Below are 17,101 nucleotides of genomic sequence, written 5' to 3' on the forward strand. Positions count from 1 at the left end.
AGGTCGGATTAGGTGTCCCTGCAAGATTTGTAAGAATAATCGATTTGTAGAACCTCATGGCGTTAGACATCACCTATACAGGAAGGGTTTTGTGAGTGATTATCAGAATTGAATGTTTCATGGAGAAGAATTTAGAAACAATTTTGATGCACGGGTGAATGTGGTGCACGATAATTCATATATGAATTTGATATTTGATGTCGCAGGAACAGAACTGGGTTCTGCTATGAGTCCTAGTGATGTAAGAACTGTAGTAGATGAAGAATCACCAAACGATGCAGCTAGTAGATTTTACGATTTACTTAGAGATGCTGATGAGCCACTTTGGAACGGTTGCGAGAGTCACACTATCTTGTCTGCAGTTCTTCAACTAATGAATTTGAACTCCGAGTATAATTTGAGTCAATCATGTTTTGACCGTTTGTGCATGATTGTGAAGAGTATGTTGCCCAAAGATGAGAAATTGCGACAAAATTTCTATCGTGTGAAAGTTATGGTCAATGCTCTAGGTATGGGGTATAAAAAGATTGATGCTTGTCCAAATCACTGCATGTTGTATTTCAAGGATCAGGAAAACAACAAATCATGCTTGTCATGTGGGCATCCTCGGTTCAAGCCAAAGACAAGAGGCAATGGTAGCACAAAATCAAAGAAAGTTTCATACAAGTCGCTTTGCTATTTTCCTATCACTCGTAGATTGCAACGATTGTATATGTCTTCAAGGACAGCTAAACACATGAGATGACATGCAAATAAAGTTTGACACGATGAAGACAAGATCATGCATCATGTTGATGCTGAAGCTTGGAAGCACTTTGATCGTACTCATCAGAACTTCGCAATGAAAGTGAGAAATGTTAGACTCGTTCTATGTACAAATGGATTTAATCCATTTGGGGGTACATCAACTCCATACTCATGTTGGCCAGTATTTGTAACTCCATACAACCTTTCACCAAGCTTGTGTATGAAGCGTTCAAATCTTTTCTTGTCTCTGTTGATCCCTGGTCTCACCTCACCTGGCCAAAATCTTGATGTATATTTAAGGTCATTGATTGATAAACTAAAAGTATTGTGGGATGACGATGTTACCACGTATGATGCCCACAAAAGACAAAATTTCAATATGAAGATTGTTGTTCTATGAACAATCAGTGACTTCCCTGCATATGATATGTTATCTGGTTGGAGCACACATGGGAGGTTGGCATGTCCATACTGCATTGAGGATATCAAAGCTTTTAGATTGACGCATGGAAGGAAGTCTTGCTGGTTTGAGTGCCATCGTCGATTTCTACCCAGCGACCATCCGTTCCGGCGACAAAGGAATGCGTTTAGAGCAGACATAACTGAAATGAAGGTTCATCCACAAGATTATCTGGCATAGAGATTCTAAGAACATTGCGATACTTTTCAGATGTATTAACAGATGCCCGCAGTCCTACACCCTTTCGTGAATTTGGGAAGGATCACAATTGGACAAAGAAATCTATTTTTGGGGAACTACCATATTGGCCGACCCTATTGATACAACATAATTTGGATGTGATGCATGTGGAGAATAATGTGTTGAATACAGTAATGAATGTTAAAGGAAAAACGAAGGATAATCCGAAGGCCCGTATGGATTTAAAAGTAATATGTAAAAGACCAGAATTGGAACTCAAAGAGTATAATGGCAAAGTACTGAAACCAAAGGCAAAGTACGTGGTTAGATCTTATCAAATAAAGTATGTATGTCAATGGTTGAGACAATTGAGATTTCCAGATGGATATGTCTCTAACATTGCTCGGGCTGTGAAGATTGACGATGAACAATTATATGGGTTGAAGAGACATGATTGTCATGTCTTTATGCAACGATTGATACCCTTAGCATTCCATGATATGTTAGACAAACCTATATGAAGGGTATGGTCTGAGTTAAGAGAATTTTTTAGAACATTGTATGCATTGAAAGTCGTAGTATCTGATATAAAGAATCTCGAGGACTTTGTCATCACCATTGTTTGTCTGCTAGAAATGATTTTTATGCCAGCATTTTTCAATGTTATGGAACATTTGATGATACATTTGCCATATGAACTAAAGGTTGGTGGCCCTGTGCAATATCGATGGATGTACCCATTTGAAAGGTATGTGTTTTCTTATATTTGTTTTTTCAATGACAGATATTTCAAATCTGAAATGTATATTTTTGACAGATGCATGTTTGACAAAAAAAAAAGGTTCGTAATAAAGCAAGAGTAGAAGGCTCTATTTGTGAGGTGTACACTTTAGAAGCGATTTCAAATTTCTCATCTATGTAATTTGAACCTCAAATTCCAACACGTTACACATGCCCGCCTCGTAACAATGATGGAGAACAAGTAACTATAGCTGACAAGCTGTCGATATTTCAACCACTTGGGCATGCATTTGGTAGTTGTCGATCAAGGCTCTGGACAGATCGAGAGTAAGACGTAACACACATCTATATTCTTTTTAATTGCTCAGCGATCGACCTATACATTGAGTAAGTATATGTAGACGCAACACAATTATAAATCCTTTTATGTTCTATACATGCATATATGGTTCGGTAATATAAGTATTTGTGGTTTACAGACGATTTGATATGGAGTTACGAAGAGAAGTTTCACATCTCACTGATGCAGAAGTACAAAAAGAACGTGAAACTAAGTTTGTGGAGTGGTTGAAACAGTTGGTAAGGACGCTAACATAATTGTGTACTTGTAAACAACACTAAGTTACTTAATTGGTCATGATCACAATCATTGTTTATGTTTGTGCATAGGTCCGCCATGGTGATGTTAAAGATCAAAGAATATGTGATTTAGAAAATGGTCCGACCAAAGTTTTGCAATGTTGCAACGGGTACATCGTAAATGGTTATCAATTCCATACAAAATATTATGGTATAAACAAATCAACGATGAATAGTGGTGTGTGTGTCAAGGGTAGCAGCTACGGTGAAAATGAACATTATTACTACGGTGTTATAGAAGAAATAATGGAGTTGACTTACTTATGCATAAATAATATGGTAACTTTATTCAAGTGTCATTGTTTGATCCAACTGCAACAAGACTCGATAAATCCTCAGGCATTGTGGAGGTGAATCATAAATCAAGATTTGCAGCATATGAACCATTCATATTAGCCTCACAAGCTCAACAAGTTTATTATACTTTATATCTGAGCACAAAGAAGTCAGATAGAAATGAATGGTGGGCAGTTTGCAAGGTGAAGTCCAAACTATACCCTAGTATGATCAGTTACAGAAAGATAAGTTAGCTAAAAACAGTGATTACTATCAATCAGATGATATCTATGACTTCTCTTATGGTCACGATGTTGCGCATGATATGCATGTCATATCTCCATTGGTCGATGAAACATTCATAGAAGAATGTGATCCAAATGATATACCAAGTGGATGGGCAAACAATGAAAAAGATGAAGAAGAAGAAGAAAAAGAAAAAAAAGAAGAAGAAAAAGAATATGAAAGTCAAACAAGTGATGAGGAAGAATTCTCAAGCTAGTGAGCAAAATCTTGTAATACAAACCTCTAGTTGAATGTATTGCAATACTTGTTGTGAATGATTTGAATTATTTGAATGTATGGTAATACTTGATGCGAATCATTTGAATGTATTACAATACTTGATGCGAATGATTTGAATGTATTGTAATACTTGATGCGAATTATTTGAATATATTGCAATACTTGATATGAATGATTTGAATTATTTGAATGTATTGTAATACTTTATGTGAATAATTTGAATGTATTACAATACTTGATGCGAATGATTTGAATGTATTATAATACTTGATGCGAATCATTTGAGTGTATTGCAATACTTGATGCGAATGATTTGAATATATTGTTATACTTGATGCGAAGGATTTGAATGTATTATAATACTTGATGTGAATGATTTGAATTATTTGAATATATTGTAATACTTGATGCGAATTATTTAAATGTATTGTATGCCATTTTTTATTTGTTAGAATATGGTTCGTGGAGCTTACAGTGGTCGTTCATCCAGTATTAGCCAGGCCCAACCTTCATCTTCACGGGCTCCTATGATAGGTATATCATTTAACTAATTGGATGCTTGATTAGTTGAAATGCGCATTCTGAGAATTTCTAATGTATTTTTTTACAGATGATGTTTCGCCTGTACATGACCCATCTACACCAGTTGATCATAACACAAAATACAGAGTCTTCTCAGTCTGGCACAAGAAGACTCATTCAAATAGTGTATATCGATAATCGACCATAAGTATTTCGTTTTCACTTATTGCATATCTGATAAATATTTTATATTGATATTTACTGTATACCAATTCATGTGTTGTACGAGGTTTGAGCTACAAGAAGTAGTACGCGAGATTAAGAATTCATTTCTTCAACATCTACCAAGATTGGTCGCTCAATGGAAAGAGTATCCAAAAGAGGTGATAGACAGATTGTGGTCCTCTTTCACAGTATACAGTTGTTTGTTATAGTTAATGTATTTCATATTTAATTTTTTTTATAGTCATGCCTACTAACTTTTTAAAAATATATATAGGCTTCGAATTGCTTCGTGACTATGGTGGAGGAACATGATACAAGGAAGGTGTGGCAGAAGGTGGCTGTCAATCGATTTGCAGACATGTTGCACAATATGAAAACTGCAACAAAAAAGATGATCCACTACAGTGGAAGGGCCATGACCCTATTACTATTAGGAGAGATTATTAGGAGGGAATGTGCAACAAGTGGGCGGGGGATGCATTTCGAAATCGCTCTGCGAAGGCTGCACAAAATCGAGTGAAAATGCCCAAAGCTCATCTACACACAAGTGGATCTAAGACTTTTGGGAGCCACCTGAAGAAAATGGTAACTCATCAATATATAATATCAATTTTATAAGTATTGTTGCAAACCTGTTAACTAAATCTTTTATCATTTAACTTCGCAGGAAGCAAAAAAAGGAGGCAACGTACCATATAAGGATGTGTTTGTTGAAACACATAAACGGAAGACCATGGGAGACTTCGTATCAAAGAAGGCAAGAACGACAATGGTATGTATTTATTCTATTAATAATCATTGCAATATACAAGTTACCATTTTCTTTGTAATTCTTAATTATTAATGCATACTGTAAACATTATTTTGTAAGAGGCATATGAGCAACAGATGGTAGAGCGATATGGCGATGACTCTACTCAGCATCCATCATTTGATCCTGCAGCATGGGTGACTGCAGCAGGTGAACCCAAAAAGGGTCGTGTGTTTGGGAGTAATATGAACACCTCACCTGTTATTGCTTCCTCCAGTCACAGCTCACAGACTTCTTCCGTCGACATAAGCTCCAAGCAGCATCCTATTTTTTTCGGTGATGATGTATACCAAATCATTAAGGACACAATGCGTGACTACTTTCATGAAACCATCGCCGATGTTCTCCGATCTGAGTTCAATAATTTTTTGCTGAACAGGGAAACTTCGATTGCAGGTGCCTCTCAGCAACCTTCATTAGAGAATCACCACTCTAATGGCATCGTTAGGGAATCACCACCCTAGCGGCATCGTTAGAGAATCACCACTCTAACGGCATTGCTGGAGAATCACTACTCCAACAACCTTCATTAGAGAATCACCACTCTAATGGCATCATTAGGGAATCATCAGCCTAACGGCATCGTTAGAGAATCACCACTCTAACGGCATTGCTGGAGAATCACCACTCCAACAACCCTCATTAGAGAATCACCACTCTAATGACATTATTATAGCATCACCACCCTAATGACAACGTTGGCATTACCAGGAATCACCACCTGAGCCAACTCAACTCACCACAACCCCTTTCAATTGTGGTTGGGAAACACGAATTCCCACAACGCTCTTTCAAAAAACATAACACCCAAAAGTCTGGTGTTATGTAGTCCCCAACTATGACCCTCTTAGGAGTCGATTGCCATCATCGGCAACCCAGAAGCCATTTGCTAAGCATATAACATCATTTACGTTCTCATCACCAAGAACAACTGGGGATCCACAACATCCTCCAATGAGGAACTCAAAGGTTCAACGGGCACAGACAAGGCTTTCGCCTTCTGTCCGAAAGATTATTCGGGAAGGTACCCTTCATCAATGATAGGGTCACTAACATCTCCAACGAAGTTGGAAAAGGAAAAACATTAACTTAGAGCCTCACCCGATGACTCTTATCAAAACAATCATCGTTTCCAATACGATTGGGATAATTTTGAGACTCGTTACGATTCACCACTCATTTTTGAGAAGGTAAAATACACAAGCAGTCTTTGAGTTTCGGTCCATAACTTCAACTCTCGCAGGAGTTGACACGAAACTAGCTTGGGAAGCTACGCCATCAAGCGCATCCATATTTCCCATCAAAAAAAAAAATCTATACCGTACTTTAAGTGGCACTCATCTTGTATGTATCCTCTAATGGGTCACAAGATGTAAATTGTCACCCATCAGCTGCATTGCAGCAGCCTGCTGGCCTACCACTTCGGCCAAGTTATGTAGCATCTTCATAAAATCATTGCAACGGTTTACCCAAGTCATTTGTTTGGGCAATAAAAAGGCCGTTACAACCTTAGTTATAAATTCATGAAAATATAATATGCAATTATATGTTTTTATCTCTACATTAAGAAAACAACATTTCTACATACTTACAAAGCCATCGCGGTCGCTGAAAGAGCCAAGATCTCAGATTTTTCAGTCCTGCTCTGATAGCAAAGCTGTAACACCCCAACTTTTTATAGTAAAAATCTTGGAGTAAATTTTTTTTTTTTGAAATAGCGGAAGTGCGAAAAACACAAGTCGGGTGCATTACAGGGTAAAACAGAGAAGTACCAAAAAAAACATACCATTCATTAATTAAAGCATTAATGTCATTAATTACATCTCTTAACAGAAATGTAAATCTACTAATCAGAGTTCAAATAGGAAACACTGAAAAACTGAGATCTCTTGACTACTTCCAAATACGACTCCACGATGCTCCAATTATGCGTTACCTGAAAAATTTTAATGCAGAAGGGTCAGACTCCCCTGTCTGCGTAAGAAGCATTATATCTATATGTGGTGCTCAGTGTCCTGTGTACAAATATGTGCGACAACTGTAGATATAACTAGCATGAAAATTTATATCATTCTAAGAAAATGATTATGCTTTCAATAAATGATACAGTGCAAAAGAGGATTGAACTAAAGATACATTTATCCACATTAGCACAAGCTGTAGATTCTACAAGTTTTACGAAAGTCATATCAACAGTACATAATTCTTCAGGAATAAGTTTTCAGTCAACTTAAATTATTTAATGTTTATCTTACTCTCACCCTGTGGGTAAGCACAGGCATAGACATTGTAGTGAACTAAGACCATACGGTGAGATACCTAACTCTCACGAAAACACGAACGTCCATGAAGCTCATACCACCTACCCTCTCCAAGGTAGATCATGGGTCCGGTAACATACACCATCTTTCAGGTGTACCCAGAGCTTGGAGAATCCGGTAACATATACCGTCTTTCAGGTATACCCAGAGTCTCAAAGGTTTTATATTTCATTTTACATTTTCTTTATAACCAAGTGCGAGCTATCGCACTACGAGGGGTCTGGTAACATATACCTTCTTTCAGGAATACCCAGAGCCTCAGAAATCTCATATTTGATTTCTCAATTATTTTCCTGTGCGAGTCATCGCACCAAAGATGATTCTCAAAATCCCGAACCTGCCTTGGGGTTCACACACATTGTATGGACTTAATTTTTTTTTTGTCAGGGTGCCATGAGCACCATCAAGATAGCATTTCTCGGAACATGGCTCGACTCGGAGCTCACAGTCATCATTTTTTTTTTGAAGTTATGAGCTAGGGTGTAGGCATTTGTACTCCATGAACTAAGCCAACTTTGTGGCATAATTTATTTGTTTTATATATTCTTTTCTAGAGTATTCTCTGGTTATGGTCATCGCAACTCATCGCGTCATGGCGACTACTCGAATCCTTGGTACCATAGCCTCCTGTTACTTTTATTGAAACAAGCCGTTATAGTAGTGCTCGTCTTGTCACAAATTGTCTGACAAGAAACGGGACCCATTGGTCCCGTCTGTCACACCTACGTATGTAGGATCCAGCTAGCACCCGAGTCAATGGTGCTTTGTCACCAGCGAGTCCCGTAGTTATGGCAGACCCCGAAAAGTCACCCCAATAATGCTCAAAGGCTTGCACCGTTGCGGTCACCAAGGAGAGGTAACCTACGGTTTTGCTCCAACCGAGTGTCACTCCTAGGTAGTACGCAATGCCAGCTCCTCCAGTCCGCAACTGAAGATGGTAACGTCACAAGACCCCTGACCCAACCCGGTTAGACAGGAGTGGCCTAGCCACATGTTGGGACCAAATCAGGTCCCCAACCGAGCCTCTCCCACAACCAACAGAAACCAACCAAATGTTGGGTGCCAACAAAAATTATTATTATTATTGTTTTTTTTTTATAAGAAGCATAATATGTTATAATAACATGTGTGTGTTGCTGTTCAGCCCCTTTCAACCGGTTGTGTGTCACCTTGTTATTCATATGTGTGCTACTACTATTTAATTACAGTGTTGGCAATATGCTGTAGAACACTCATGGCTAACTAACCATCCAATATTAATTTTCCAGAATAAGAAATAAGAAGTAACTTTATATGTTGTTAACCTTAAGTCATGGTTGCATATTTACTTTATTTTAAACCAACAGACGCATTAAGGTATACAGACGTTGAACTATATATTTTATCCATAGCAATGAACCCATCCATTTCTTTTTGCATCCTACAAAGTGTTTTTGTTTAAGCAAAACAAGAACTAGTTCAGTCTTTTGAATTATGTTCAACATCAAATGGATGTGTCCCTTTTTTTTTTCAGACGCGGGAATCATGGTACCAAACATGAGAACACCATCCAATATCATGCAATTCACTGGATTAATATATTTCAGCTTGAATTGACCTATATTCACATGAAGCTACATGCGTGAAAGAGCAGGCCTATGTTATAACATGAGTTAACAACAGGTATCATGCCAACTAGCACACACATTAGCTTTAAATATGAAAATAAATAAATAAATCAATATTGAATCCAAGAAGCAACCGAACCCACCAGATCGGATTAAGATCCGTTGGCAATAATGTCCGCATAGACCTTGCAAACAGGTACTCAGCGATGGGTCGGCTCAGCAGAGCCTCATCATTCTTTTTCTATTAAATGACCGTACAGGTCGTTATGAGTTTCCCTTTTCAAATGCTACTGCTTGTTAATCAAGGTGTGCAACACCACAGTTGACATACACCTAAGTATGCTTTATTTGAGTTCTTCACGTCTGATATAAAATCTAAAGTAAGCAATGATACTGTGTTAAGCATTTGTAACACCTTATAAGCAAATTAGGCATACAATACACGGTTTCCAGTTTTTCTCAGTTTTCGTTTCCCCATTTCAGAATCCACCATGAAATCACAAGTAGCAAATAAATCTCTAGTTACTACATATTTCCTATCTTAGTTCTGGCCATGGCACGGTAGGATAGATTTAGTAGCAACATCTTGACAAGGTCATCAAAGCAAAAACCTCTACTTAAAATCCAACGATCTCATTTTTTTTTTATGAAGTGGAACACACCTCATACTGCCACCATGTACATTGTAGGGGGTGTTCACAGTCCAGCACTGGGCGATGTGTATGCTGGAAGAAACATCATGGTGGCCTTGAGTCCACCATGACGTAGCCAATGGCTGAACGTTTGGTAACACCATAAAAAAAAAATGAAAGGTGGAATCCATACATGAATGGACCCCGAAACCCCAACGCCCGCACATGTAGATGGTGCTATTTACTTGATTTCAATGGTGCTGCAACAGGACCCCGAACCCTACATACAAAGATAACGCTCCTTACCTCTTTGGAGTTTCGCCACGGCAACCACCACACTTCCTTGTCTTCGTTGAAGCCATGCACCCCGTCGCTAATGGAGGTCCACTTGCACATCAATAGAAGTTTTACACGTCCAGCAAGGGAGGTCCAAACTCACGAAAATGGAGAGAGAGAGAGAGAGAGAGAGAGAGAGAGAGAGAGAGAGAGAGAGAGAGAGAGAGAGAGAGAGAGAGAGAGATCTGAAACTCTTTCTCTTCCTCCACCTTTAATTCTTTCTCTCCCCACGTAGGGGAGTTTTGCTTTTCAAAAACAACTTCCAGCCCACCTTTTTAGTGGGTGCTTGGAAGTCCCAACTTTGCCCCTCCCTCACATTAGCAAATGTATCTTCAACTTCCCATCTTTTTTTTCTTTAGTGGTACCCTTCCTCCTCTTATGGTGGGGAGTTTTCCTAAAAATGTGGAAAAACATTGGGAAGAGCATCTTTACCTCCCAATACGTTACCTCTTGCTCTTTGGGTTGGAAAAATGTAGGAGCCTTTAGCCCCACGTTTTTCCCTTTTATTTTTTTTTTCAACATCCTCTTTTTGTGCCAAAAAGGAAAAATCCATGCACAAGAGGTTTTGAACTTGGGTTTTCAACCTAAGGGGTAACAAGCCCCACCATTTGTGCTACATTGCTTTTCCTTGCAAAGTGTGTGGATTAAATTGTATTTAATCCCTTTTAGTTTCATTTCGGATTTCATAAAAAAATAATGTTTTTCACTTCTACGTGGGTGCTTTATGAGTTTTGAACTTGGGTTATGGCTTCACACAACCATGTGTCCTACCACTACACCACAACACCACTTGGTGTTTACTTTTGCAAGAAAATTCTTTTTATCTCATATTTGGACGTTTTTCCTTGTTGATGGATTTCTTTCATTTTCAAGTGAACTTTTCACCCGTTGGTTTTAAACTTGCACTCGCTTACTTTAAATGTGTTTCGGATCTCACGCTATCATTCCGAAACCATCGGGTTTTTCATTGGGCCCCGTGAACCGGGTCAGATTATCGGATCTTGACAAGATCCGGATCCAAATACCCTTTCTAGTATTCGTTACCGGGTTCGCTCCACTGGCCCGCAAGCCTCAAAATCGCATTGAATATTTCATAAACCATATTATTTCACATAAACACACATTTTTATTTCACTGAAAATTCTTTAAAATTCATGGGTTTTATAGATGGTGGCAACGGTGCTCCGACGGCAGTAGACGACAAAAAGGGGTGCTCCAACGACAGCAGACGACGACAAAGGGGTGCTCCGACGACAGCAGATGATGGCAAAGAGTGCTCCCGCGGTAGCAGACGATGTCAAAGGCTGCATCGTCAAAGAGAGCTCCTGTTATAGCAGATGGTGTATTGTCAAAGGGTGATCCAGAACATTTAGGGTGACATATTGCGAGGAGCTCCTATTAAAGCAGAGGAGTTTACTCCTTATAGCGAAAACGATGATGATTTAAACCCTTTCTGGAGGGAGGACATTTTTGTCTTTTACTCGAAATGTTATTTTATGGCGTTAATGGCGGGAAATGGTACTTAATTAGGTCTTTGCAAACACACCAGACTCCGATGCTAAGTGATGCCGATACACACAGGGAAACGAGCCCCATGTGCTTACATATGCGATGCTCATTCAGACCCGAGAACACGCACCTGTGTGTTTCGGGGGGGAACATATAACCCGCTTCGCACAAATAGGGGTGGGCATTGGGCCAGACCGTCCACGACTTATTGGATAACCAGCCAGACTCAGGTCGGGCTTCAACCCCAACTTGCAGCCCAGGCCCGAATAAGTCAGGCTGAGCCCAACTCAATTAGATAATTTAGGCATAATCGAGCTGGGCCCATGTGCAAAATGCATAATCGGGCTGGACCCGTTAACTAGTCGGGCAATATAAACGTCCCAAATAGGGATGGCAATGGACCAGGGGACAACGAGGCTCCACCCCGCCTCGCCCCGTTTAGACCGGGGACGAAGGGCATGAAACGGGGATGGAGGCGGGGATGAAGGTTAAAATCTATCCCCATGCAGGGATGGAGGCGGGGATGGACTTACGCTTTTCCCCGCCCCGTCCCCATCCCAATCCCTGCCCCATCCCCAATCCTTAAAGGGATGACTATAGACTAAGGGGAAACGGCCCCCCGCCCCGCCTTGCCCCCGTTTGGACCGGGGATGGAAGATATGAAACGGGGATGGAGGCGGGGGAGGAGGTTAAAATCCATTCCGGTAAGGGGATGGAGGTTCGGATTTTGAAACAGGGCGATCGGATCTCTGCGGTCTCGAGGCGCCCTACTCCTACCGGCTACGGCAGACTCTCCTCCGGTAAAACGGATAAAAGAGAGGAACCGTTTCCCAGTGCTTTTCTTTATTTCACTTTCCTCCCCTTCGCAGCCTAATTGTTTAACAAAAACCACCTCTCTCTCCTTCCCTCTTTCTCTGCTATATTCCTTCCTCTAAATTTAGCGGCTACCCACCCTCTCTCGCCTTCCCTAATTTCGGAAGTTGCATCACTAGAAGGTTGAGAGAGTGAGACGAGAAGGGAAAGGAATGACTGCCCCAGCGATGCCGGCGTCTCCGCAACCGCCCGCTACTTTGTCACCGCCGGCGATCGGAGCGGCGCAGGGCTTCGGGAACTCGTCGCTCTACGTCGGCGACCTCGACGGCTCCGTCTCCGAGGCGCAGCTCTTCGAGCTCTTCAGCCAGATCGCACCCGTCGTCTCAGTCAGGGTCTGCAGGGACCAGATCAGGAGGGTCTCCCTAGGCTACGGCTACGTCAACTTCAACAACCCCCAGGACGGTGAGTGCCTCCACTCTCCCTCTGATCGCATTCGCCTGATCACGGATTCGCGATTCCAATTTCCGCGCAATCTCTAGGTTTTTTCCTTCGTTTTCTTTTCTCCTGCTTGGTTTTTATATTGACTATTGAGTTCCTTCTCGCGTGAATCCGCAAAATTGAGTTTTTTTGTTTCTATTCTTATTCTCATGATAATCTGATGCATGACACGCTGAAGCTCGCTCTCCTTTTTGTTTGTTGCTGTATTTTTCTGTTCTTTTTTGAATTTCGTTTTACTTGATGAGTTTTGCTTATTTTTAGTGTTGAGATTTCCTTCATTCATTTTATTTTTTTCTTCCTTTGATTATCTATTATTAGTTTGTAACGTCATCTATCGTCGTCGTCATCATCATCATCATCATCATTAACTGTCGTTGTCATCATTATCATCATGACCGTCGTATTCATTAATCGTGTTAGCTTATTATTCATAGGTATCGAATAGATTGGAATTTTATGCCATATTACAGTGCTCGGAAAACGAGAAAGAGTGTGTAAGTTCTAATTCCTGTTTCTAGGCATTTAAATGTGTGTTTTTTGTCATTTTGCGATCCAGGATTCTGTATTGGAAAACGATTGTTTTGATTTTAGATGCTGAGTTGGAAAGACTCACGTCAACATTGGTATGTTTCTTGTGGTGTTGGATCGTTTAGGGCTTGTGACTTGGCTTCTTGGTGATGCATATTGATTCTGTCATTTGAAGAGATGATTTGTGGATGTATATTGCCTTTATTGGGAAGGCTGCTTATAGTCTCATAACAGACAAGCAACCGATGGGTTTTTTCAGGAGACTTTGGAAGTTGTACTACCCATTTGTGCAGTGAAGTAAGAAGGCAATATACCTACCTAGCGCAACTTCTAGTGTATATCAAGGGCTTGAGAAATAGGAGAATTGTGACAGGAAATTAGGTATGAAAACATGACAAATACAGGCCAGATCATTGTATATATGAATCCAAATGTGAATATTGTGCAGAATCCAGTAAATGCAAATTGGAAACTGGTTCTGAACTAGAGCTTATGTAATAGAGTTGATTTGGGATCTGAAATTTAAGTGAGAATACTGGATACGATAAAAAAGGTTAAAAATGAGGGTTTGTAACTGTAAATGTGCAAGCAGATAAGATTTGATTCAAATGAAGTTTACCTGATAAAAACAACCAATCAGATTTCGGATTCAAATTCGAAAAAGTCTGTAATTATGTAAGTGCTAAGCCTATCTAAATATACATTTGGATTGTATTCTAAAATCCATAACCTAGAATGATGTGTTGGAACCAGGATCCATGGTCTGACCGAATCCAACCCATTTGGACCCCTACAAGAAATATAGTAGCAAGGTGAAGCCGGTGATATAATCATCTGAGGTGCAAGTGGCCGTTATGACTTAAACTTATCAGTTGATTTTGTGTGGCTGCTATTTTACAGGTCTTTAATATATTCATAGACTTATACATGTGAAGTTAGGTTATAGCACTTTTCTGTTCTGTTTCTTAAATGTAGCATGAACCAAGATTATGCTTGACTTTCATGTTGATTCTGGTTCATCATTCTGTTCCACAAGAAAATGATTCTTGGAGGTAGAGGGATCTGCAATCCTTAAAATGAAGGCCAACCTTTGCAGTCACAATTTGTTTTAATATTGTTGTAGAATGTGCCTGACTATTTCCCAAAGTGGATTGTTTTGCTCTTGCTTACTTAATATACTATTTTTTTTTACTTGAAAACAAAAAGATGCTGCCTTCAACCTTTGAGTATGCGAAGGCCATGCATCCACTCTTGCAAAATTCTATGCAACTCTTATTTCAATATTTTTAACATTAAACAAAGAGTAATTGCTCTGGTGATCCTCATATCTTGGAGAGGATCTTGCATTTTTCAATATCAGCTTGAGGGAACCGCAGCAGCTAGTTGCTGCCCAGAATATATGTTGATTTCCTATGCATTATTTATGTTTGTAACTGCTTAAAAGTTGCCTTTCTTGAGGAAGGAATTTGCTACAGCTAGATGGTTTGCCAACTAGCTTTTTCAAATTCTTCTATGATATGTGTAAGTTTGTCCGTATTATGTTCCACAAGTTTCATTTGAATAGGGTCTCCATATGAAGTGTAACAATGATTCTTGAATTTGTTCCCAAAGAAGCACTGTAAAGTGGATCAGAGCATGTCTCCATATGAAGTGTAACAATGATTCTTGAATTTGTTCCCAAAGAAGCACTGTAAAGTGGATCAGAGCATCAATCATATTCAGCATCTACAATGAGGCATTGATACCTATTCTCATTGATTAAGAACTCAGTCAGTCAACCCAATGACTTGCCTGAGTTGACTTGGATCAGCCTAGACTGGTTTGACCTAGTAGCTTAACAAGGTGTTTGCCAGTGTTTGTCTAAGACGTGTTTGTATTTTCTGGGTCACTGGGTTTACCTTGCGAACACTCAACCTGCTTGACTCATAAATTGATCTGGCTAATCCCTGGTTCGACCCACTTATGTATGCACATATGTACCTAAAGAGGGCAACAATACATACACATGCATAATGTATCTATATTTCTTTTCTTACATAAAACATATATACATATGATTATTTTCTTTTATTCTTTCAAGAATACATGTTTATACATGTTTTGTGCAAAATAATTCTGTCTCTCTTTCTCTCTCTCTACATATGTATGTGTCTATGTCACAGGGACTCTTCAACTAGGTGCTGCATCCGCGTCGCACCCGCACCCGCACCCGCACCCGATGCGGTCAACCTGAGGGTCATTTATGTTCAAATTTTGGACTTTATATATATATATATATATATATATATATATATATATACATACATACATACATACATCCGCACCCGCACCCGCACCCGCACCCATGTGACATAGGTATGCATGTATGGAGTAGTGAGTAGGTGCTTGATGAACATGCTTGATGTGTTTTTTTGGCTTCTCCGGTGCTTTTTACGCGGTTCCGGCCCTATAAATGTGTTGGGCATGGTCGATTTACTAAGAATCCACACCTGGATCATGTGTTTTCGATGAAAAAAATGATGTTTGGAGCCTCAAAAATTTATAAAGATTTTGGACCATTGATTTTTTGAACCTTATAAAAATCCACCCATGTGTCGGAATCAAACACTTCAAGAGCTGATCCCTATAAAATCAAGTACGTAGATCACATATGTACGGCCAGAATTTAAAAATAAAATGAAAAAAGCCTGGAAAACCCATCAAGCACTTCATCAAGCACCTAACGTTCAAGCACCTACTCACTACTCTGTATGTATGTATATGTTAGTCTTTCTTACGGACAAGTTAACACAATCCAATAAAGTCGTTGAGCTGACCCCAGTCAAGTCATGAGTCAAGCAGAATAGAGTTGTGAATAACTTAGTTTTCAAGCCTTTCCTAAGCTTATTTTCCATAATCCTGTGATCTCACTCTGGGTAAAACATGAGGCAATTCACTTGATAATGTGAATGAAACCAGAACAGCATAGCTACTGGATTCGTGTGACAAGCAAATAAGGGATTCCCCTTATTCATTTTATGGGAAGAAATATATGTGTATCCTCAAGAATTTGAATGAATTGCAACTTAAGGTTTTTGTTCAGCGGACGAGCTTAGTCCAGGGAATCCTGACAATGGATATATTTTATCTAAGGGAAGATATTTCTGCCATACTCTTTAATCGGACTGTTTTAATTGGTTGTTCTGGATGTGATGGAGCTACTGGAGATATGTCTTTACTCTTCCCCTTTGTTTGAATATCGACTTTGATCTGATTGCTTTATGATAATTATGGTGCTTGCGACTCAGTCTTCAGACCTTATGGGATAATTCCTAGTTGATATACTACTTGAAATGGTCACTTTTTTAGAGGAGTTGGGTTTGCCTGCTCTCTATGTCACATAAGGTAGGCGCTCAATTATGTTCTCATCAGTGTTGTCTGTATCGTATCGATGCGAGGGCACAATACGATACGGCCCGTATCGTACAATACAGTACCGACGGATTTTAAAAAGGGCAAAACCAGGGTTTTAAGTTTTTGGGTTTTAAAAGGCTTTGAGGGCTAAAACCTTCATTCGTATAGAACATACTAGAGAGCTTCCCATGCACCCTAGGAGCTGTGAGACCATTTTGGGGGCTGATCTTTGCGTCGTGGAGAGGACTTTCATGATTTTGTCAAGTAAGAGTGCATGTTATCTTTTTAGGCAAATGAAAAAGCTGTCATCAAGGAGGCACAAAGAAGAGCTTGATCCC

General features: G+C 39.6%; 1 protein-coding gene across 1 annotated transcript in view; it reads left to right on the forward strand.

Moving 5' to 3' along the window:
• Nucleotides 1–12,544: 12,544 nt before the first annotated feature.
• LOC149828607 (polyadenylate-binding protein 2-like) overlaps nt 12,545–17,101 on the forward strand; it is a 34,379-nt gene continuing 29,822 nt past the window's right edge. The window contains exon 1 of the mRNA XM_090016904.1: nt 12,545–12,806. Within this exon, the coding sequence (XP_089873030.1) occupies nt 12,557–12,806 (250 nt within the window). The 5' untranslated portion in view covers nt 12,545–12,556. The remainder of the gene's footprint in view (nt 12,807–17,101) is intronic.

This window comes from Nuphar pumila, chromosome 9 (genome assembly GCF_984573655.1).
Source record: "Nuphar pumila chromosome 9, dmNupPumi1.hap1.1, whole genome shotgun sequence".
Lineage (NCBI taxonomy): Eukaryota > Viridiplantae > Streptophyta > Magnoliopsida > Nymphaeales > Nymphaeaceae > Nuphar > Nuphar pumila.